We start from the raw sequence: 23,272 nt of genomic DNA, 5'->3' as shown, positions 1-23,272 counted from the left end.
TCAGAATCTTCAAAATTGGAGAAGGGAGCCTCAGGCTGGTCAGTTATGTCTGATTCATCAGCAGAATCATCAGAAGACACTGGCTCAGGGGCTCTGCCCTAGGTCTCTTCTCTGGGGCTGAGAGGCCCTGTCTGGGTGAGATTGAGATCCTCTAATTAAAGAAATTAAATCTTCTGCCAAAGAAAGCATTTGAGAACTAGAAGAGGGCCTGGATGTGGGGGGTTTAACAGGCACTGTTTTAGTAGTCTTGGCTGCTTTAGCCCTGGCGAAGGCCTTAATGGACATGGCAGCTGGAGCCCTAGCAGCACCACGTGCTGGGGTAGAGACATCCAAGGGATGGTGTCTGATAAGTCAACCACCGTAGTGGGTAAAATTTCTGAGGTCGATTCAAGAGTTGTAGCAGGGGCCTCAGTTGTAAGAATAGGTTCAGCTGTACTTTGAGCAGTTTTCTCGGTTTGGGGCGAAACGGCGACACTCGCGGTTTGCTTTACCGTGGTTTCGGCCGAAACCGCGGACCGCGAATGTCGGTCTTTATCTTTGCGTTTTTGGGGTAGTCGGAGGATCCAACGGCATAATGTACGCAAAATCAGAACCGAAAAACTGTTCTGCAAACTCCGACCGACGCCTAAGCGTTCGTCGGTTGAAAGAGGCACAGGCCGAACAGGCTGCTACGTCGTGGGCTGGGCCTAAACAAGGCAGACAGTAAGAGTGGAAATCTTTATGAGGTATTTGTTTCCCACAGGTTAAACAATTGTTAACTTTTTCTGACATCGGCTGAGGCAAGAAAGAGTCCCCAACGGGTACTTAGCTTTAGAAGTCTTCGAAGTAGTATTCGGTAGAAGTAATCTCTGGATCCGACCGACCGGCACTTGCGAACAGCTTCTGCTTCGGGCGCCACGCGGCAAGAAAGACTGAGGAAAATGGCGTCGGCTGATGCTTTTATACCCGAAGACCAACAGAGATGACGTCGGGTGGAGTGCGACATCAGCGAAGCGGACCGGACTTTGGAATCCGGCCGACTGCAGGGCTGCCTGACGACAGGACAACCCACTTGTTATGACTGCAGATGCATCCATGAAGGACATCATCCATAGATGTCCTTCTCTTCTACATGTTGCAGTATTCTCCCCCTGCCCCGCCTTCCCCCGATGCTTGCCTGTATGCTGAATGTGTGTTTCCTCACCTTTTTCACGCTGTTCTTTCGGGGGCATTCTGTTCTGAGGAGTGGTGCGTGCCAACATCCACTTTACACCATTCACTTTATGACCAACATAGGACTGGATCTATGTGCGATGTCGCACGTACCCTACAGTAGCTTTAGACTTTTGTATACTGGTCGGATGTATGAGTCAGACGTCGGCTGACTCCCTCATGTTACGAATACTGTAACACATGAACAGAAGGACATCATGAAGTCTAGGTAATCAAAAAAGAATAAGACCAAAGATAAAAGAAAAAAGACCACAAACAGGGCACTTATTTGATGGCTAGGTATTCAGCACAGCAGAAAGACATTCAGACAGATGAGCAAGGATGGCATTGGACTGACAGCAAAGAAGTTCTGGGTAACTATGCCTGTACATCACCTTTATGCTCTACATCCCAGATGGGGAGCATACCTGTGAAAGTACAGTTTTGCACCTACCATAAATGTAGATGTTTGGGTGCGCATACAGCTGCAGTCATCACACTTGGGTTATCTGCCGTCAGGCAGGTCCTCGGTCAGCCGAATTCCAAAGTCTAGGTCCGGCGTCGGTTGTCGTCGCTTCTTCCCTGAAGTCAGGGGTATAAAAGAGGCAGCCGACGCAGTTTTCTTCAGTTTTTCTTGCCCCAGATTTCAGGTGCCCCCAGAAAGAAAGGCAATACATGATGTTATGCAAACATACATAAGTAGATAAGTCAAAACAGTAGTTGCAAGCAAATACACCATATAGGAATACCCCAAATAGGTTGTATGTTAAAGGTGTTTGTCATAAGCTCTGTCCTAAGAGGGGATGGAGGGAGGGTAACCTGGACTGCAGCTGTATGCACACTCGAACATCTACATTTATGGTAGGTACAAAACTGTACTATGTTCTTCGTGCATACAGCTGCAGTCATCACACTTGGGTAGTATCCCAAAGCTAAGTAAGGGTGGCTGGTACTAAGCGGAGTTAGGAGGGCCTAGAATGCCCTGCAGGACTGCTGTGGCAAAGCCCGCTCTAGATTTTGAGTATAGTGGAAGGTGGTAGTGTTTGGTGAAAGTGTGCACTGAACTCCAAGTAGCTGCTTCCAGAATGTCCTTAGTAGGGACCCCTCTGAGGAAAGCTGCTGAGGTAGCTGTAGCCCTGGTGGAGTGGGATCGGATGTATACAGGCACTGATTTTCCATGAAATGAATAACAAAAGCGTATGCAGTGGGCTATCCATTTTGAAATAGTCTGTTTGGAAACAGCCTTTTCTTGAGCACCTGTAGCATAGGACATAAAGAGCTGCTCAGATTTCCTGAATGAATTTGTTCTGTCCAAGTAATAACGAAGTTGCCTGTGAATGTCCAAGGAGTGGAGAAGCCTCTCCCCTTTGTTCTGGGGATTTGGATAAAAGGTAGGTAAATGAATAGTCTGATTCAAAGCCACACTGGATACTACCTTTGGCATGAAGGTAGGATTGGTTTGTAAGGAAACCCTGTCCTGATGGAAAATGATGAACGGTTGCACAGCCATGAGGGCCTGTAGTTCAGAAACTCTGCGTGCTGAGGTAATAGCCAGAAGCAAAGCTGTTTTCCATGACAAGTACTGTAACTCTGCTGAAGAGGCCGGCTCAAAAGGAGGCAGTGTCAGCTTCTCCAATACGAAGTTGAGGTCCCAAGCTGGAGCTGGTGGTTTCCGTGGGGGTTTTATATTTTTTTGCCCCTCTGAGGAACTGCCTTAATAGAGGGTGTGAGAATAAAGGAGGATCCGTATTGTATTGTGCTGAAATTGCTGAAGCATGGATCTTGATGGAAGAGAAGGAAAGGCTAACATCTCAGCTAGGTACTGTAAAATCTGTGGTATATTTATTACCCAAGGATTCTGACCCTTTGCTTGATTCCAGGAGCAAAATCGTTTCCATTTGGTGGAGTAGGTTTTTCTAGTAGAGGGTCTCCTGGCCTCCAAGATGACATCCTGTATCTCCTTGGAGAGGAGAGCCTGCTGGCAAATTAAGGTATTTTCCATGCAGCTAAATTTAGAGTTCTGAGCTGGCTGTGGAGGATCATGTAGTTGTGCTGTGACAACAGAAGAGGGACTTGAGGTAGGATCCATGGTGGTGAGTGTGACAGGTTCTTTAGGAGAGGATACCAGTGCTGTCGTGGCCAGTCTGGAGCAATGAGAATAATTTTTGGCCTCTCTGCTCTGGTTTTTAATAGGACTTTGGTCAGTAGAGGTAGAGGCGGGAAGGCGTAGACTGTCAATGCTGTCCAACTGAAAGATAGTGCATCCACTTTCCAGGCCTGTGGATGATAGGTCCTTTTCAACTGGTAATTGCTGTGGGAGGCAAATAGATCTATGTCTGGTTGTCCCCATGCTTGAGTTATCTTTGAGAAAGACTTGAGGATGCAACTTCCATTCATGTGGGTCTGTCATATTTCTGCTTAAGTTGTCTGCCAGAGTGTTTTCTTTCCCTGGCAGGAATTGTGCCTGTAGTTAAACTTGCTATTCCAATGCTGTGTTCCACAGGGTCATAGCTTGCCTGCATAGGGGGTATGAATGCGTCCCTCCCTGTTTGTTTATGTACCACATGACTGTGGTGTTGTCTGTCCTTATCAATAGCTGGCCTGGTTGCAGTAGGTCCTTGAAATTCATAAGAGAATTTTGCACAGCTAGCATCTCCTTTTGGTTGATGTGTAGGTGCATCTGTTTTTGGGACCATTTTCCCTGGATGCACTGGTCTGCCATGTGTGCTCCCCATGCGTAGTCTGAGGCGTCTTTTGTAATGACTTGCCTTGCTTGTGGTATACAGAAGGGGAGACCCGTGTTTCTTTGGCATGCTTGAGCCCACCACAAAAATTCCTTTTGAAGGCATGGAATGAGTGGTAAAATTGTTTCCAAGCTGTGTTTGTGTTGAGACCATAAGTTTTTTAGGTACCATTGTAGTTTCCTCATATGCAGCTTTGCAAATGGTATTAGTAGAATGCAAGATGCCATGAACCCCAGAGCCTGCAGGATTTTCCTTGCAGTTAGCCTGGTTAAAGTTGCCATTTTGCTGAAGTATTGAGACAGTTGCCCTTGTTTGTCTGGTGTGAGGTAAGCCATCTGGGCCGTTGTGTTTAAGCTAGCACCCAGTAAAATTATCTGTTGAGAGGGTATTAGTTTGGATTTCTTTTTGTTTACTGTGTACCCCAGGCAATTTAACAGTTTTATTACAAACGCCAGATGTTGCAATAGAATGTCCTTGCTGTCCGCTTGGATCAGGCAGTTGTCCAGATATGGGTAAATTTGTATTCCTCGTCTGCAGAAAGCAATTACTGATGCCAGGCATTTTGTAAACACTCTGGGCGCAGTAGATAAACCAAAGGGCAATGCACAGAATTGATAATGGGTTGAACCTGCAAGAAATCTGAGGTACCTTCTGCAATCTTGTCTGATAGGGACATGCAGGTAAGCCTCCTTGAGGTCCAACGTTACCAGCCAAGACTCCTTGCCCAGCATGGGAAGAAGCTGCTGTAATGTGAGCATCTTGAATTTTGGTACCCCTAGATATGTGTTTAGAATAGATAGGTCCAAGATGGGTCTCCAGTCTTTGTCCTTTCTTGGTACCAGGAATAATCTTGAATAAAATCCTTGACATTGTTCTTTTGCAGGTACCTCTTGAATTGCTTTCATATCCATGAGAGCAGAAATTTGTTTTTGTGCCTCTGCCCATTGATTTTGTGGCAGGTTTGGCATGCCCCTCATCTTTGGAAGGGTGAGAAAGTGGAATCTGTAGCCTCTGTCTATAATATCCAGAATCCATTTGTCCTTTGTAACAATGTGCCAGTTTTTTGAAAATAAGGCCAGTTTTCCGCCCAAAGGTGCTGCCATTACAGCTTTGTTTGGCAGGCAAAGGGGAAAGTCATTGTGTCTGCTTTCTAAATGACTGTGTTCTGTCTTCTCCACCTCTTGGGGCTGGTGATTGCCATTGCCTGGCTCTGTAAGATCCTTGAGGTTGTCCTCTACCCCTTGGGCGTCTGTATCTACCCCTTTGGGGTCTGTCTGTGGCTGGAAAGGACCAGTTTTTTGAAGGCTAGTTTCTGCTGAAGCGTGGAGGCTGCACCTGCAAGAAATCTTTAACTGTTTGCATAGATTTAGCTTTTTCCTACATTTTCTTTAGTACCTCCTCAGCTTTAACACCGAACAGTACATCTTTTTTTAGTGGTGCTTCTAATAATTTTGCTTTGACATGGTCTGGTAAGGTTTGCTCTTTGAGCCAAGCGTGTCTACGTACGACAGACCCCGTGACAGCAGCTCTGCATGAGGCCTCTAAAGCATCAAAACCACACTGTAAGGTATGCTTCCCCACTTGTTCTGCTCCAGGCAACAAATCCTACAACTCTTTCAAATCAGGTTGTTCTGTTTGTGTCATTTTGCTTTTCAGCTGAGATAGCAAGAACTGCTGGTACTTTAACATATGAAATTGACAGTTTAATGTCCTCATGGTTAAAGTGGCTGATGTATACACCTTTTCCCCCCACCTTTCCAATGCTCTGGAATCGCTCTCTGAAGGTAAAGGGTTTTTAGCAGTAGAGGCCTTAATCCCCTTGGGACCCTGAGAAATAGTTTCTGGGTCAGCAGAAGGGCTTTTATAAAGGAACTGGTGAGAATCAGGAACCCGGTAATATCTGTCTGATTTAACAGGGGCAGGAGGTAGAGAGTCTGGATTAAGACTGGCTTCTGCGTACACATCATCCAAAATATCTAAGACAGGAGGAATAGCCAGGGGCCTATGCTGGGGAAGCAGCAGAAATTCCCTGAGCCTTTTCTTGGAATCTGAGTAATCTTGGCCTTCCCAGTGGAAGTGTTCTCTCAATGTATGTAGGGTTTCCCCAAAAGAGTAGTCCTCAGGGGGGGGAGACCGAGGGAATAGACTCCTCAGCATCAGAGTCTTCAAAAGGGGAATAGACGTAATCCGGATCCTCAGAAAGGCCTGAGGTAATAGATGCCTGATCTGAGGAAGGGTAGTCTTCCTCCATCCTGGGTCTTTTGTCTGAGGGGGGTTGAGAGCCCCTGATGAGTGAAATCAAATCCTCAGCCATTTTAAGCATCTGTTTTTTGGGCATGGGACCTTGAGAGGGGGCTTGAGGACCCTGTTTTTTCATTTTCATTGGAGCTTTAGATTGAGTGTACAATTTAATGGATAAGTTGGTAGGCCTGAAAACGCCTTCAGAAATGGCAGGCCTTGCTAAACTTTCCGTTTCTCCGCCAAGAGTGGCGTCGGTATCTGTAGTGGGAATGGGGACTGAGGAACCTGCGACCTCTTAGCGTGGTCTCAGTACTCGGTGCAGGCCTCGGGTGTCTGTCCTTATCCTTGCGTTTTTTGCCTAAAACTGGCGTCGGCATATCCGACGACATAATATAATTAAATGTTTTGCCAAAATAATGAAGGGCGAACTCTGCCCGGCGCTTAATAGTGCGCTTGTTAAATCTAGCCCAAAAAAAGCAGGCCGAGACATTGTGGTCTGGCCCTAAACAAGATATACAATAAGAGTGAAAATCCTTATGCGGTATTTGCTTCCCACAAGAAATGCAATTATTAACTTTGTCTGACATCGGTCTGAGGCAAGAAAAGTTTCAACGGGTACTTAGCTTTAAAGAAGACTTCGGCTGAAATACTTTCGTAAATCTCAGGAGCTGGCCGACCGGCACTTGCGAACTGCTTCTGCTTCGGGCACCGCGCGGCAAGAAAGACTGAAGAAAATGGCGTCGGCTGCCTCTTTTATACCCCTGACGCACTGACGTCAGGGAAGAAGCGACGACAACCGACGCCGGACCTAGACTTTGGAATTCAGCCGACCGAGGACCCACCTGACGGCAGATAACCCAAGTGTGATGACGGCAGCTGTATGCACGAAGAACATCTACAGCTTATACAAGATCTAAAGGCTTTGGTATACTGGCCAGACGTCGGGTTAAAGTTGACAGGAGATCCCTATATGGAATAATACTAGAACAGAGGTATTGAAGTGCATTACATTTTATGCATCATGAGTAGCTGTCTCTGTCATAATACAGTCTTTTATTGTTGCATATTTACATACTTCAATCTTTTTGTTTAGCCAAAACATACACTGCATCTGTACTTGGAATATTCTTTACCAAGTTTCCACTGAAAAAAGAATAAATACCTGATACATCTGACACATGAGTAACACAGCAACCCAAGTGAGATGGAAAACACTGTTGAGAAACATCCAAAATATCCACGGAGAGCAAGAAGCTATCTGTGTTATGTAAGTCCAAAAGCCATCCTTTGTGTAGCTGGTATGACAGTGAATTCTCCAGTCTAGGTGGGGAAAAAAACATTTATCAAAACTGAATGATGACTACAACTGAAGTGTCATGATAGTGAATACTGTTGTTAGTTTAGTACAATAATTTCTTATATGGCACAATGTAATGATATGAATGAAAAGAGTTTCAAAACAAGGCATAGTGGGAAATAGAAAATTCACCACAGGGATCACTCCAGTGGGTCTACTAGACAAAGGCACTAGGAACTAAGGCTGAGTGGCATGATGCCAGGGTAATCCTATGGGCTAGGCTTGTAAATGCTCCAGGGCCATTAGCCTAGTACACACTTATGAAATCAGGAATTGTGTCTTCCTGGGCAAATGCAGTTGAAAGTATACTACAGGTGAGTATTAAAGAAATGTTTAAGGAGTCTATCAATGCAAAAAAAAAAAAAAAAAAAAAACAACTGATGATAGGCAGAAAAACCTAGAACATGGGAGTGAAAAGTGGGCAATATGACTTACAATGCATACAAATAATTTTATATAATGTTTCATATAAAGCATCAGTAGAGAAGTAAAAATTTAAATATTTAAGTAATGATAATAAAAAAGAAAAAACAGAATTCTGTGAAGTGGTGCTCGCCAACAATGTTTAAATGACTATCTAGAAAGTAGCCTGTTTCTATTTTTTCAAGTGTTAACTGTAATTTTCTGGAACTAGAAAACATATTAAGTTAATACATGTATACCCCCCCCCTCTGTGCACCTTTTATTTAACTTCTTATTTAATCAATGTCAGCAGTTTTTTACATCCTAACCATACTAGCACTGCAATAGTTATCCAACTAATCATTCCTCACAATATTCAACATGAATGACAATGCAGCAATTTAAAATGATCTTTCATATATTATTTCTTAAACATGAAGCTTGACATCAGAAATAATATGCATAGATTTATAATACTAATTCTGTACAGGCTGAGCACCTTCCACATTCCTTAAGCAGTAATGTCAATGAACGTTTCAATATTCACTACAAGGATGGCAAAAGTAAACTGCTCACTTGTCATGTTATAAACCTCACTTTAATTGCACTTATGCTGCTCAATGCAACTGCTACACAACTGTGCATGTAAGTGCTTTTATGACTCCCTGCATGCACTGTACAATCATATTGTGCACTTTCTGAAATCCTTAAGCCCAATTCCAAAAAGACTTGCTCTCAGTGTGTAGGTGACTTACTCTGGTGTAATCCTGCTCCAATTTCAAAACACTTTTCTCAGTGTATATGACGTATTACAGTGTATACACCAACCATGTTCTAAAACAAACAATATTTTGTGTGTATTCAGGTGTCAGCCTTAGGTGAAAGAATGCTCTCACTACTACAAAGGTTTTTACCAACCTGGGCAATGACATCCACAAACACAGCCATAACCTTCTGATTCTTCAGGACATGGAAGCATCCAGTGTTACTGATTCTGACATGCACAACTATAAAGTCAAAATCATTACTCTGCATACACATAATGAATGGCCTTAGTGACATTCCTAATCTTATCTCCAAGTAGGAGAGGGTACTCAGTGTGTCTAATCACAGTTACTAATCATGACGACTTTTCCCAATACATTTTGTTCTGCATTTAAAAATGGATTTAACAGATGTGTTATTAACTTGTTGCTTATCACTGGTGCCCATTGACTCTGTGCATGTGTGGTGTTGTGTTTCGAAGAAATCCAGGCATTGGTGCTGCAACTACTAGTAACAATCACTCGTAAGGCATTGAACTGTAAAAAAATGGAGCCGAAAAAGTAAAAACTGCATAATTTAATAGCCAGACATTCCAAATACAAAACCATATAAAAATATACCCGAGTGAAGCACTTTTGTTCCACTCACAACAGGAACCTCATCAGAACTGAATTAGTTGTAATTAGCTTAGTAAGAATCTATGAAAACCTCCTTATACAGAAACTATTGCTTCAACGACCATCCCACTTAAAGATACAGACATACATTTAATCAGCATGTAAGACCAACAAGAATGTTCCATTTTTTTCTTTCAAAGATTAAATAGTTGTAAAAAAATAATTGTTGAAAATATTAATAAATAAAACAGTCATTAAAAATATTTACAATCTATTTTGAACTGTAAAACATCCCATATAAAAACCACACACTAAAAATGTGCATTAAGTGAACAACATAGCACCCAATGATCTTATAACTTAGCTACTTCTTCATTTGAGATGGGGGAGTATTGTCACACTACCATTTAAACTAGGGGCTGTGGTGGCATCCAATTTTATTTGCCATAAAAGTTCTTTCTACTGCTCACGTAAACTGTGCTCATATACATCTTTTTTTTTTGTTCCCCTTAACATCACATATATTTTCATAAATCTTTTCTCTAAGTGCCCTTTCAGTTTTGCCTACGTGAAAACAAAGGACAGGAGGAACAAATTGCTAAATAAACAAGCCCCTTAGTTTCACAGTTCCCATCCTGCAACATAATATCACTGCTATTAATATTTGCAAGTTTAATGTGGTCTTTTGCTAGGATGTACTTGCACTGTGAGCAAGCACCACATTTAAATGTACTCCTGTTAACTTCTCCTCTCTTAATTTTGTAATTAGTTTCCAACATGTTTTTAACGTTACTCCCATTTTATAAATAAGCCTAGGTTTATTTCCTAACGGTGTGATGCCTTCATTGTTTAAACACATTTTCCAGTTTTTCTCAATTAACTATTTGACCCTTGTGCTACCTAATAAACCAATGTCCTATTAAAATTACTATCTTTTTCAATAGTGGAAACACTTTCCCCTAAAGGGGTACCACTGCAGATCAAGTCCAACGAACCAACTCCTAAAACAGTACCAGATTTTGTTTTCCTAAAATCACGGACTTTCTTATTGATGATGTTCACCAACTTGCGGGGATAACCCCTCTCATAAAACATGGGTTCCAACTTTTTTTTTTCTGAATTCTTATATTGAATTTTCCAAAATCATTTGGGAAAACATAATACACTGCCCTTTACCTAGTCCTATCTTTATTGTGACGATGTGAACTATTACAATGTAAATAAGAATTACTAAAGGTGGATTTATATACATGTTAGAACTAAAACCTCCTTAATGTTAGAAATATAAATGTCCAAATAATTAATGCCTTTCCTTTGAAACTGATAAGTAAACTTTAGAAACCCTGTAGTCTGGCTGAGGTATGAAACAAACCTGTCAGTGTCCGCTGGTGGACCACTCCATAAGAAAAAGATGTCATCCAAATACCTATAACAGGGCTTTGCAGTACGTGTTACAGTTTAGATGTGAAAATGTTTTTTTCCCCCAACTCTACAAAACCAGGTTGGCAAACATAGTGGCACAAAACTCCCCCATAGCCACTCCCCTTGATCTGCCAGTAAATTTCTCCTTCAAAGTAAATAAAATTGTTTCTTAAAACTATGTCAGCACTATCCATTAACAAGTTTATCTCTATTGCCATTAAAAAGTCACAATTTAAAAGGGCTTAGTGAAAAAAAAGTCTTATCCTCTTTTTGGGGGATACGAGTAAATAAATCAACCACTTTGATGGTCAAAAAGTATAAATTATCCTCCCAACGTTCACCCTGAAGTCTAATGAGAAAGTCCCAGGAATCCTTATTGTGCGTTTTTTTCTAGCAACGGGCTTAAGGATTCAGTCTATGCAAGTTGCAAGGAGCTATTGTCTTAGAATTCCTAGCTGCAACAATGGGCATAAATGGGGAGTACAAACCGTCTTTATGAACATTAGGAATCCCAAAAACAGTAGAAATTAAAGGTCTAGGATTCCCAAGAAAATCATATAACACTGGATTAGTACCCTGCAATAAACAATCCTCCAGGAAAAATCAATCTTGTTGAAAGCGATATTCACCTAGTTCCTCGAACTAGGAGAATACATTTCCCCATCCTGTAATAACTTAAACATACAACTTGTATAATCAATACTATTAAAAATTACTATTCCCTCCACATTTATCTGGTTAAATGCCTCAATCTTGTTCAAGAATTCCATCTCTTTATTAAGATTTAACTAAGTCTGTTAAGCTTATTGTGCATTTGATAAATATCATGAAAACAGGCATTCTCAAAAGTTTGAATTAAAGGGTGTAAAACTGTAGTAAAAATACTTTTCTTCTTGACATTTGTGCTTACTTGGCAGCATCAATACTAAAATCTCTGAACATCACAGCCAAATTCAGTTTCCTAGTAGATAACTTTAATTCCAGTATACTATCCATTGGGTCAAAACTTCCAGCTGGAACGTATCAGCCCCTTTTTCAAAAAGGAAAAAGCAAATAATCCAAAAGAGAAGTACAGGAGCAAACCAAGGCTGGTAAGAAAAATCAGCATAAATCCAGCAGTTACTAAGGCTTATTCAAGCAACAAAAATAATAAATGCTAGTTCAAACAATGACTGAAACCATGGACAAGCACTAATAAACGAAAAACAAACTAGGAAAATCCACAAAGGCACCAGACTCCAAACGCAGCAGTACTCCCAAAGTTTTTATTTTAACATAAAATGCCACGTAGACTGTATAAAAAGTACTGACAAGTACTACAATTTAAAGTTGCACATGTACAAAACAGAACCCTGAAAACAGATTTCTGTTAAGCGCTTTTCATCCCGATCTTATCCAAACTTTTTCAGACAAAGAAATGCAATATTAGAGTGCAATGTTAAAATTTAAAATTAATTCACATTTCAGTCAGTCTACAGAATATAAAAAAACATACAGATGACAGTCTAGTTAAATTACTTTTCGAGAGAAGTGAACTTAACTGGCAGTTACGCCTAGATGCTAGTAAGGAACCAGGTTTAAATGAAATGTGTTCTATAGCATGCGTATTGAAATTAAAGAGTTTGCTCAGATAAAAAAAGACAGGTTATTTTTGAACTTGTACAACTGTGTTAACTGTATGGATAAACAAGATAATATGTTAATGGACATTGTCGTACTAGTGAATGATGGGATGTAGATTCTTAGACACATGTTTTTCCCTTACTTGTAAATTAACCATAGTACTAGTTATATGGATAAATAATCTTTCATTTGTTTATCAACACTTACCATTACTACCATCACTTATTACCTACTACTTTTTATTATTTTTTATTTAGTCAGTGTTTAGGGTTGACTCGTGTTAACCTATTATCATTGACATATTTTTGAACATAAAAACAACTATAAATTTTAGTTTTAGCACACTAGAGGACCCTAAGGATTCTCACTCATAGTAGGGTTGTGTTAAAAAATTATTAAAAAACTATAAAAAAATAATAAAATAACAAAAATAAACAAAGAATAGATTAGTTTAAATTACATAAGTAAATATTAGACTACCATTAACATTGATGCAAGAAGACTAAGGACAAACAATTCAGTGTTGAAAGCATGATATACAAAAGTTTGTCAGCAATTGGATACTTTTACGTTTTATTTACATGTATATTTTTATTATTCATTTTTTTCTAGTAAAATATGAGAGATTATTTACTACTGACCATTTGGACAATTGGAAGTGAATTTACCAGTAGGCTAGCATTAATAACAGGAATAGTATTAGTTTACTAGTAAGGAACTGACAGAATATAGTTAGACTAATGTAATTATTTTAAATCATAAGCCATACATGTGAATAAGAATTTATCATTATGTATTAAGCCTGACCATGAAAATCGATTTTTTAAAAACATGATGTGATGACCGCAAACAATTGAATAATAGTATTAACTATACTGCGGTGAATAGTAAGAAGGATCTACTAAAAGGAAGACACCGCTTATAATACATTAAGCGAAAAACTAGTAGCTGACAACTGTGAAGAACGAACTAAATCTGAACATATTATTTTATATCATATATACATATAAAGATAAACATAATAACTTGCTTGTTAGAAAAATGGTATGACAAGCGCAAACAACTGAGCATGTTTAACAGCTACTTTATGGGGAATATTAAGATATTTTATTATGATTAGATTACACTAAGATGATTTATTTGGGAAGTATGGATCAGACTTGATTACAAACAAAAATTTACTTTTTAGAAACAAGGTATGATGACCGCAAACAACTGAGTATTTTTACTAGTTACATCGCAGACTACATTATAACGTATTTATTAAAAGGAAGACACTGTTCACAATATAATAGGTGAAACACCAATGGTTGAATTAATTGTAAACTGCGAACAACAACATATAAAGTATTGTTTATTTTGTAGAAAAGGACTAAGAATATTGTGGGGGTTAACATTATGTATTTTAAATAACTTAGTGCATTGTTGTATGTTTTACATTTGATTTGTGATGACCTGAGCATAAGTGAATACTGCTTTAAAACTTTTAAACTTGGATAAAGGGACCTGATAGGTCATTGTTAGCAGGTGAAGTAATTTAAAGGACACTCTAACATTGCATTTCTTTGTCTGAAGAAGTCTGGATAAGATCCGGACGAAAAGCGCTTAACATAAATCTGTTTTTCAGGGTTCTGTTTTGTACATGTGCAACTTTAAATTGTAGTACTTGTCAGGACTTTTTATACAGTCTATGTGGCATTTTATGTTAAAATAAAAACTTTGGGAGTACTGCTATGTTTGGAGTCTGGTGCCTTTGTGGAATGACTGAAACCATGCCAAATATGAGTAAAATCCAAGCCGTTTTATTGGTAAGCGCTTTCACCCAGTGAAGGCTTTTTCAAACCATTAGAAACAAACACTGAATAAAATCAAATCGTATTTTATAAGGAAATAGGGCTGACATCACTTCCTATTCCTAATAAACACTTCAGAGTATGCAATGACAATATAAATGTAAGAGAAATATTTATATATAAAATATATATATATATAAATATATATATAAAAATGCACTTCTGTAAATAAAAACAGATATAAAACATTTTATTGAAATTCTAAAATACATATGTTTATTAAACAGTTAGTCTCCTATTCTTAAGGACAGGTTTCAACGGAATCTTATCATTCAAACCTGGTCTACGGTCTGCTCTAAGTCTGATGATCCATTTTAATTCCAGTGTTTCAGTGTAATTGCATTTTTATATATATATTTTATATATAAATATTTCTCATATATTTATATTGTCATTGCATACTCTGAAGTGTTTATTAGGAATAGGAAGTGATGTCAGCCCTATTTCCTTATAAAATGCAAATTGATTTTATTCAATGTTTGTTTCTTACGGTTTGAAAAAGCCCTCACTGGGTGAAAGCGCTTACCAATAAAACGGCTTGGATTTTACTCGTATTTGGCTTGCATTCAGTCATTGTTTGAACTAGCATTTATTATTTTTGTTGCTTGAATAAGCCTTAGTAACTGCTGGATTTATGCTAATTTTTGTTACCAGCCTTGGTTTGCTCCTGTACTTCTCTTTTGAATTATTTACTTATTTTATTAGTAACAGGAGCATTTGGACCGTGATAACACTTACTCTTATAGTGTAAAAAGGAAAAAGTGTTGGCATGTAATGGACAAACTACTACAGTTAAAAATATTGAACCCGTGCTGGCTAATTAAAACCTTATCATGACTTGTATTCGGATTTCTGACCACTATCACCTTTCACTGGTTCTTCGGCAACGGAGGTCTTTGATAGTAGCCTTTCTTGTCCCTTTGTTATCCCTTCTTTGAACTTGGTTTTGACAATGTTTTATGACAGGGTTATCCCCACAAACTGGTGAGCATCAATAGTAAGTAAATCAGTGATCTTAGGGAAACAAAAACTTAGTCCCTTTAAGGAGCTGGTGCATTGGATTTAATCTTCAATGGTACCCCTTTAAGTGAAGGTGGTCCCAGTTTTGGAAAGAAGAGCAATTTTAGCAGGGCATTAGTTTTGCCATACACTTTAGGTAGCACAAGGGTCAAAACATGAATTAAGAACTGGAAAATGTTTTTAAGTAACAAAGGTATCACACAGTTAGTGGGGAACAAACCTGGGAGTAACAATAAACACATGTTGGAAACGAATAACAAAATTAAGAGAGAAGAAGTTAACAGGGGTACATTTAAAATGTGGTGTTTGCTCACAATGTAAATATATCCTGACAAAAGACCTTGTTAAACTTGCAAATTTTAACAGTAGTGATATTATGTTGCAGGAAGGAAACTATGGAACTAAGGGGCTTGTTTATTTAGCAATCTGTTCCTCCACTCCTTTGTTTTATGAAGGCAAAACTGAAAGGGCACTTAGAAGAAGGATTTATGAACATATGTATCACACTGGTAAGGGTAACAAAAACAATGCTCTAAATAAGCACAGTTTGTTATGTGAATAGTATGGCAGGTTTTTAATCGGTATACTTCAAAGAGTTAGGTCTGACCCAAGACTGGAGGGGGTGGGGGTGAGTGGGGGGGGGGGTAAATACTTTGGAATATAAAGAGCTTTTATGGCAAATCAAAATAGATGCCACCACAGCCCCTGGCTTAAATGACAGTATGACAATAATACCCCTTCTCAAATTAAGAGCAGCTAAGATGCAAGATCATCTAGTGAACAACATAACACCAAAGTTTAGTGCATGGTTCTATACAGGATGTTTTATAATTCAAAACAGAATATTTGATGAAAGAAAAAAAACTGGAACATTCTTGTTGATCATACATGGTTATTCAATGTATGTATATATCTTTAACTGGGATGGTCTTAGAAGTAACAGTTTCAATATAAGAAGTTTACAACCAATTAATTCAGTTCTGATGAAGTTCTTGTGTATGGGACAAAAGTGCTCAACTCATTTGTGTATTTTTTTGTAATTGGAACATCTAGCTATTAAATTATACAGTCTACTTTTTTAGCTCCATTTTATTACTGCTCCATGCCTTAAGAGTGACTGAGTGCTGTTTTGTTGTTGTGTTTTAAAGAACATGTCCAAAAGAAGGTACAGTTGTGTTAGCTGAACTTATGTTCGAATGATCACTGCTGCAGTAGCCTTAACTATATGGGTTACATCCTGCCAAGAATATAACAGCTGGCTTGCTTCCAAAGCTTCAGTGCCCCTTCCAAGCATCTAAACTGTCAAGCAGTTCGAGCTGAGCTGACTAAAAGACAGGTTTGAGTGTGTGAAGACCTTCAGAGCTTTCCTGCCAGCAGACAGATGAAGGCTGAGCTAAAAGGATAATGCTAAAAACAATCAATCAAATATCAACATCCTGGCATAAAACAAACTAAAATCAAGGGGGATAGAGGGAGGGAACAGCTACTGCACCAGTGATCATTTGAATATCTACTGTTAATGGCAAGTTTAAATGATCACTGGTGCAGTAGCAGTGATCAGTTGAATATCTACTGTTAATGGCAAGTTCAACTTACACAACTGTACATGTTCATCATATTGATAACTGCTGCAGTAGCCTTAACTATATATATAGATTACAGCTAACCACATTTGGGAGGTTGAAGGACAACAGTACAGCAAAATCTGGAGAATGTTCCTAGCAAAAGTTGATCTAGACCTAGAGAAGGAATCAAGCTTACAATGTTCTGCAACAGTATGTACAAGTGACCAAGTAGCAGCTTCTAAATTACTTCTAGAAGCCAACCCTTTTAAAAAGCATAGATAAAGACAAGGCCCTGGTAGAGTGGGTCTTTATCCTGCCTGGAGTAGATTTGTTATGGTGAGTATAACAAAAAGCAACAACCTTAGACAATCATTTAGAAATTGTCCATTTTGACACAAGTTGTCCCTTCTTTTAACCTTCATGAGAAATAAACAATTGATCTGAAGATCTGAAAGATTTCATTCTGCCATGACAGTACTGGAGTAGTATGTGGACATCCAAGGTATGGAGTATCCTTACTCCCTTGTATTTAGATTCTGGAAAGAAAATGGGGAGATGGATAGTTTAGCTTAAGTAAATCTGAACACCACTTTAGGCATAAAAGAAGGATTAGTTCTCAAAGAAACTTTGTTCCTATGGAAAAGGAGATATGGATGACTCACCATAAGAGCTTGCAACACAGACACCCTTCTTGCAGAGGTCAGAGCAATAAGTAAAAATGCTTTCCATATTAAGAACCTCAAGCCAGCCAGACTAGTTGGTTCAAATGGAACAAAGTGTTAGCTTCTGTAACACGAAATTAAGATCCCAAGGAACAGCCACCAGTTTACTTGGAGGCCTTTTATGCAAAACTTTCAACATCATTTTGACATGCAATTTCCTTGAAAGGAGGAGGATCCATTGGAAGACATGCTTAAATGTCCAATAAATGAACCTTGATAAGAGGGAATAAGGCAGGCCATGGGACAGTAGCTTGTCCAGCACTAAATAACATTCTATACAACTATGTTTCTAGTCGGTCAATATGATCCAATGACCAAAAACTCCTATCTGTCCACAAAACTACCAAATATACTGAGCAGTGTCTGTACTAGTACCATGTTGCTAAGGCCCAGAACTCCTTATCTCTATCCATTAGGTCAGTAACCTCCCTCCCATCCTTCAAAACAATTCTGGAAGACTTCCTAGCCAAAAGCTGGCTCTGCTTTCTCGCAACACCAGGATAAGCTACATGTATCCTTAAATGTAGACAGATACCTATTCCTACCTTAAATCTCCTTATTTTCTCTTCTTCACTCACTTCCTTTCTTCCAGCAACTTCTCTCGCCTAGCATTCTACCATAAGCCTGCTTTTCTCTCACTTTGTATTGCAATTCCTGTTTGTATTATACTGACTTAAAATTAATTTCTCTATAAACTGGCAAAAATTTCTCTAAATTGTCTTATAACTTAAACCTATTTTTAACTAATATTTTCATATATCTAATTTGGTATAATTATTTAAACTGTATTTAGGTACTTGCGTATTATCGCAACCCGATTTTGTGACATCTTTTACTTTCTTCACTTTTACTGAAATGGCCTCATTGAAGTGTGATATGGAAGTGTAGACTGGCAGAATGTCTGCTGGGGATACCGGTGGGGGTTTTTAAAAAAAACAAGACAGACTTATAATTTTGAGGTTTGTGGGTAGCGTCCTTTAACAGCGTCAAGCATTGAATTCAGCAATCGCAGTGATTGAGTGCGTACGTGTGCTGGGCTGAAAGGAGTGTAGGAGTTAGCGTACAGTCTGTGATAAGGATTACTTTGAACTGCAGTTCCTTGTGGCGAAGGACTATTACATCGTCGGCGTTATCTTTTTGTTTTTTTTTTGGATGCATGACAGTATTATGAAGGTTTAAAACCTGTTTGGTGGACTTAGGTAGCTTCATCATTGAAACAGCTGATAAATAATACATGTTTAAAAATAGAAATTTCCTACTTCACCGACAGCATGCGGAAGGAACACGTTCGCAGTAGAATGGAACTCTCTTAACTGACAGGAGATGCTGGCGGTAAAAAAGGGGAAACCTGTTTTTGAACCTTATTTTTTTGAGCCGTTTTAATGATAAACCTTCCTAAAAGTATAAAAACATTACAGAACATGTCTCTAACCTTCATAACACTGCACTGCTACTACTTGACCTAAACAGAAGCAACCAGCATTACCACAAAAATCTGGTTGCGATAATACGCAAGTACCTGTATTTGCTTTTTATATTAAAGAATGCAAAATTATTATTCTTAACATGTTTTGTAATACTTTGGAGCTTTTCTCCCTGGGCCTCTGCTGAAAATGGGCACCTACCCAGTTGGACTTTCCTGGTAATCAAATGTGAATAACTAAAAAAAATAAATTAATTAAATAAAATACCGTAAAAACCAGAGAACGACTAGCTCTGAATGGGTACGGATTATGTTGTTGGCACCAACCAGAAAGTATTTTCTATTTGCCAATATATGATTTTCAAGTAACAGGCTTTCTTGTCTCCATTAATACCTGCTGCACGTCCTCGGTGAACAGGTGCCTAAAAGGAATTAAGGTCCTAACATCCAGGCAGTGAACTGAAGATGACTGAAGTCATACTATCAAACACTCCCATTCTTGTGTGAGTAGATCCAGTCTGTGAAGAAGCTTGTGTTAACTGCCCCTGGCCATTTCCAAAAGAAAGGAGAATTAGAGTTGCCAGGACCAAGAGGGAGTCACCACAATAATCTTGGGGGATTCCTTCTGAATGTTCAGAAGTACTCTAGAAATTAGAGGAAAAGCATACAGGAACATTCCAGTCCAAAGAAAAGGCTTCTGTCTTCTTGGCTTTCTTGCTTACAGTCCTAGAACAGAATCCTGCCAAATGACTGATGAAAGTGCAGGCAAAGAGGTCTACTTGAGGAACTCCCCATAGATGGGAACTAGATCAGAGGTCTCCCAATATTTGATTTATTCTTGAAGGTCTGCCCTGGTCCTGCTCAGCCCGTCTGCCACACAACTTTGCTCTGACGGAATGTAGGACTGCTGTAGAGTGATATGGTGCTGTGTAGCTATATTGCAAGCTAACAGGGTTAATCTGCAAAAGGGGTATGACCTGGTTCCCCCCTTGCTAGCTGATGTACAACATGACTGTGGTACTGTCTGAAACCACTTGCTGAAGACCTGGGACCAAAGATGATTCACAGGGTTGAGTGCCTTGATCAGGCCAAGCATCTCCAAAATATTAATGTTCTTGCATCTGTTCTTGGTGTCCCATACCCCCTGCACTTTTATCCCTTCTGAAACTGGTCCCCCTTGCACTTTTATCCCTTCTGAAACTGTCCCCAAGCAAAGGTTGAAGTATCTGTCAAGACTGACTGCTTTGGTGAAAAGACTGAGAAGGAGAAATCTGGATTCAAGGAAACCTGTTGCCTCCACCAAAAGATCTCTTTTCTGACAACCCCTAGCACTGAGATTTGAAAAGATAAAGGGTGTTGGGTGAGACCAAAGAGACTCCAGATACCACTGTACCTTACTCATGTGCAGCCTTGTCAGAGGTATCATGTAAAATCATACATGCCATGTGACCCAAAATCTAGAGGTACTCCCTCCGGAAACCTTAGAAGCAATCTAAATGAAAACTATTTTATCCTGCGGGAGATGTTCTTTGAAAGGAGGTGTCTAGTTGACATCCCAGAAACACAATCCTGTGTGAGAGAGTCAAGAAAGACTTTTGAATATTCTCTTGGAATCCTAGGTTGGGAAACAGATCTCTCACCCAAGACAGAGGTTCCTGACACATTGAAAAAGACTCTGCAAAGATAAGCAAGTGCACTAAACAAGAAAAAAATGGATATTATGTAGCCTGCAAGGAGCTGTAACTGGAGCTAGACACTTTGTGATCACACTTGGTGCAGTGGATATTCCAAAGGGTAAGGCAGAGAACTGATAATGTGAGCCAAGGGAAAGCGGAAAACCCCCCTGGCAAGGAGGAAATTCCTCCCACTGACATCTGTAACCTTAATGAATGATTTTCAGCACCCATTTGTCTGAAACAATCTGTTGCCAAACAGAAAAATGGAGCTTCAGACTTTCTGGAAGAAAAAATGGGGCCAAGGTGGGAGGGGGTCAAAAAGTATCCTGAACAGTCTTTCTGACATGCCAGACTGTCATTGGTTTTGGGAGGTTCCAGACGTCTCTTTGGAACCCACTTGCCATTTCTTCTTAAATATCTGTTTACCCTACTATTCCTGAGACTCTAATCTGTTTTTGCCAAAACTGGACAAGGAGATATAAAATCCTTGAACATTTTAGAAAATGGGAGATGAAAACCTTAGCAATTCTCTGGACAAGCTTCCCCCTTTCATCACACTTTTGATTACTTTTGTAGCAGAGGGGACAAACACTATACCTCTCATCCAAGGAAGAATTTAAAATCTTATCATCATCATCGTCTAGCAGGTTCTGAGAATGCAGCCGTGCAAATCTCCTCAAAACAGTACCAGTAGTCATAGCCCTGGAAGAAGTATCAAGAGGATCATGCACACACTGTCAACAATGATTAGTGACCTGTGCAATAAAAGAAACTTTTCCTGAGAAGAAACTACAGATAAAACATTTCTCATATTTTCACAATTTGTCAAAACATATTAGCCTGACAATTCAAAATTTTGAAAAATCAAAGTTGCAGAAGTACACACTTTTTCCCATAACTATCAGTAATTTTCCCGTCCTTATCAGAAAGAGTAGGACTGGAAATAGCTAAATGCTTAGCAGCAGTAGGATTAACTAATGCTACTGCTGCTGGGTCAAGTTTGGGAATACTGTACAAAATTTAAAAGACTGACCAAGTTTATCATATCTGCCTTTTCAGGTGCAGCTGGCTCACTATCAAGAAAACTTCAAGCTGAAACACAAAGATCCTCTAAAGCAGCCAAAAAGGAGGAATGAGTATGGGTTGCAAAAAATCCTTCTGTAACAACTCATAGTATTTTTCTGAGGGACTGGGGGAACTTAAGTGTTCTCCCACTGAAAACACTGGCATAGTCTAGCAACAGTATCAGAGAAAGAGAAACCCAACACAGGGTGAATCAGACAGAGTTCTCCTCAGTCTGAATCCAAAATCTGAGGAAAAACTATCTATCCCTGCATCTTCCTGCTCAGATTCAGAATCTTTAATATATTCATGAAAAGAGGAATCCCTCTTCCTTTTACCAGAAACTACTTTATAAGAGGGAGCAATAGCCTGATGTAAACCCTGAGCCGTACCCAGTAAACTACTCCTATTCAAAGAAATTTGAGGAGGAGCAGAAACATGCTTGGTCTTCTGTTTCTTTTTGACAGGAAAATGGTGCCAACGGTGTTACTAATGGCAGCAGCTGCTTCCTCAGAGATGGTCATATCACTCTCACACAACAGGGAAACCTGCCTTGTTGCCTCTCCCAGGAATGCCAACAGTGTCTCTTCTTTGCCCACTGAGGGGGATCCTAACAGCCACAGAGTATGTGGCTAACACTGGTCCACAGTTTCTGTAGGTGCCACACCACAGGGATCCAGGGTAAAAGATGAGTGGTCTGAGGTACTACAAATGGCCACAGCGGAGTCACCCACCTGAGGCTAAGGTAAATTGCTATCTTGCTGTGCTGGCAAGGCTGTTTGCTTAACTTTTTCTTTTTGCAGCAAGAGGAAATATAGACAGTGGGACAAGGTGAAAATGGTGCCTCTTTCCCAGGGAAGACAATCACAATCAGCAAATGCCGGTAATTACTACAAGTCTTTAAAAGTCACTTTTTTGACATAAAAAATGCAGTGAAAAGCACTATAAAACACTATGCCAGCTACAACAAAGTAAAATGAACATAGTTTATTCATAGAAAAAATGGTTTAAGTTACTATACACAATTTTTAAACTGACAAGAAAATACAGTCTCATAACAACTGGTTAAAATACAAACCGCCTAGCTTAGAATAACTTTACTGAAGAGGAAAGTGATAAAACACTAACAAGATTTAGAAAATGGAAGTCCCCCCCCCCAACCCCAGGGAACTTATTTGCCCTGCTAACGAACAGCACAAGCTGACCATCAATCCTTGAAAGCCTCAGATGAACGGACTCGTTGGCAGAAGTAAAGTTCTAAAGGGCTTGGTGCCCAAACTTGTCTTTTAATCAGCTCAGCTTGAGCTGCTTGAGAGTCTGGGTGCATGGAAGGTCCCTCAAAGCTCTGTAGACTGACTGTTATAGCCCTGGAAGGATACAACACCCATATAGCTAACGCTACTGCAGCAATGATCAATATGATCAGACTTGTCCATGTAAACTGGTCAAAGTTCAATAACAAAAATGTCTGCCTAGCTTTGCCCCATTTATCACCTCATCTCCTTTTATCATTTGCTCCAAAAATCTTGGTACTTAGTCCTCCAAATTTTATTACATTTTCTTCTTCATCTTTCATTTTCTGTGTGTAT

At 39.4% G+C, this 23,272-nt stretch overlaps 1 protein-coding gene across 1 annotated transcript in view; it reads right to left on the bottom strand.

The window, feature by feature from the left end:
• ZDHHC17 (zinc finger DHHC-type palmitoyltransferase 17) overlaps positions 1-23,272 on the bottom strand; it is a 1,884,000-nt gene that overhangs the window by 210,274 nt on the left and 1,650,454 nt on the right. The window contains exon 15 of the mRNA XM_044087981.1: positions 7,339-7,496. Coding sequence (XP_043943916.1) covers positions 7,339-7,496 — 158 coding nt within the window. The remainder of the gene's footprint in view (positions 1-7,338; positions 7,497-23,272) is intronic.

The sequence above is a fragment of the Protopterus annectens genome, chromosome 11.part0 (assembly GCF_019279795.1).
Source record: "Protopterus annectens isolate FY-2018-M chromosome 11.part0, PAN1.0, whole genome shotgun sequence".
Taxonomy (NCBI): Eukaryota; Metazoa; Chordata; order Ceratodontiformes; family Protopteridae; genus Protopterus; species Protopterus annectens.
This window is presented reverse-complemented; position numbering and strand designations above follow the sequence as displayed.